At 44.7% G+C, this 1326-nt stretch overlaps 1 protein-coding gene across 1 annotated transcript in view; it reads left to right on the forward strand.

Moving 5' to 3' along the window:
• Positions 1 to 1306, forward strand: part of LOC101850721 (tolloid-like protein 2) — a 50935-nt gene extending 49629 nt beyond the window's left edge. The window contains exon 9 of the mRNA XM_005099340.2: positions 116 to 1306. Coding sequence (XP_005099397.1) covers positions 116 to 265 — 150 coding nt within the window. The 3' untranslated portion in view covers positions 266 to 1306. The remainder of the gene's footprint in view (positions 1 to 115) is intronic.
• Positions 1307 to 1326: the final 20 nt, after the last annotated feature.

A 1326-nucleotide genomic window follows, 5' to 3' on the forward strand; every position in this document is an offset into this window, starting at 1 on the left:
CCCCCCACACACACACACTGAAATAAACAAACAAAAAAATAAGCCAGGGTGCAGGCCTCCCTTAAAGTTCCCAGACAGACACCACTGATACTTCCGGTCTCTTTATCCCCCACAGAAGTTGGAGCGAGAGACTCAGGCAGCACAGCGGCGTCGACGAGCTACCAAAGCGTTCTCCAAGTTCATCGGTGACAACAAGGACAGCGTGGTCAAGTCCAAGTCAGCGATCGTCCCCGCCCTCAAAGTGACCGAGGTCGAGTCTTCCTGATGTGCCACTCCTGTGGCTTACTTGCTTTCCACCTTAATAAAAAAGCATTCTATTCTGGTGTCTCGTAAAATCTTGTCACCTTTCCATGAACTTTCGTGGCTCTGCCTTCGTATAGACGACATTATTATTCTGTTGTCTTGCATTGACACCGTTGTCTTCTACATGCCTTTGACGTTGAGTACGCCACAACGATTCCTGCCTCGAAATGATGCTGCACTCTGGCTTTTAACAAGGCGTTATTGAACTTTAACGAACTTGGCGTGCGGTACTGCGAAGACGTTACTCATGCTCCTCTGGATAAGGCCAAATTTCTGTGATATTCTATGTTCTTTCTGAAAGTTCTGACAGAGCTGAAAGGGGTGATCTCTAACCCCAGCACATACCATAACAAAGAAACGCTGGCAACATTCGTAATGAGGAGAGTGTCAACCTACCCGAAGATACTGACGAAATTTCAGCATCGGACTTCTACGAGCTGACTACGTTGGTGTGATGCCAAGTATCATGCATAGAATCATAGAGCCTGTAAACACGGCAGACAAAGTGAAGTAACAAAACTGTTTCTTGATAACAAACGGTTAAACAAGGCGTGCAAGAGGACCTGTATAATATGGAGTGAACTGGGAAAAGAACAGATTGTGCCCACTTAACCTGGCGTTTCTGCTAGTAGTGGCTTGTCTCACGGGGTACCGTTCTCCTAGGGATATGCGCCTATTGACTGAACTGACGTACACTCCATTCACCCCCCCCCCCCCCCCTTTGAAACACTGTTGCGGGTTTTGGTTTCTACGGTGAGTGTATGCCAGTTCTTTCATGCTCATTACCATCATAAATATGTCTCCGACAGTCTGGCTTTGTGGAGACGTTGAGGGTTTGTTTATGTCCAACGATTATCCTTTACTTCCTGTTGGATTACAAAGGGCTTTTGTGACTTATCTAAGCTTACTAAGTTTCTTTTTCAGTCTGGTATAATAATAGTGACAGGTTGTTTTTTTAAATCTCTTTTTGTAATATTGTTAAATAATTTAATTTTTTATTCTTGAGGTGTGTGTGTGTGTGTG

This window comes from Aplysia californica, unplaced genomic scaffold, assembly GCF_000002075.1.
Source record: "Aplysia californica isolate F4 #8 unplaced genomic scaffold, AplCal3.0 scaffold00210, whole genome shotgun sequence".
In the NCBI taxonomy this organism is placed as follows: Eukaryota; Metazoa; Mollusca; class Gastropoda; order Aplysiida; family Aplysiidae; genus Aplysia; species Aplysia californica.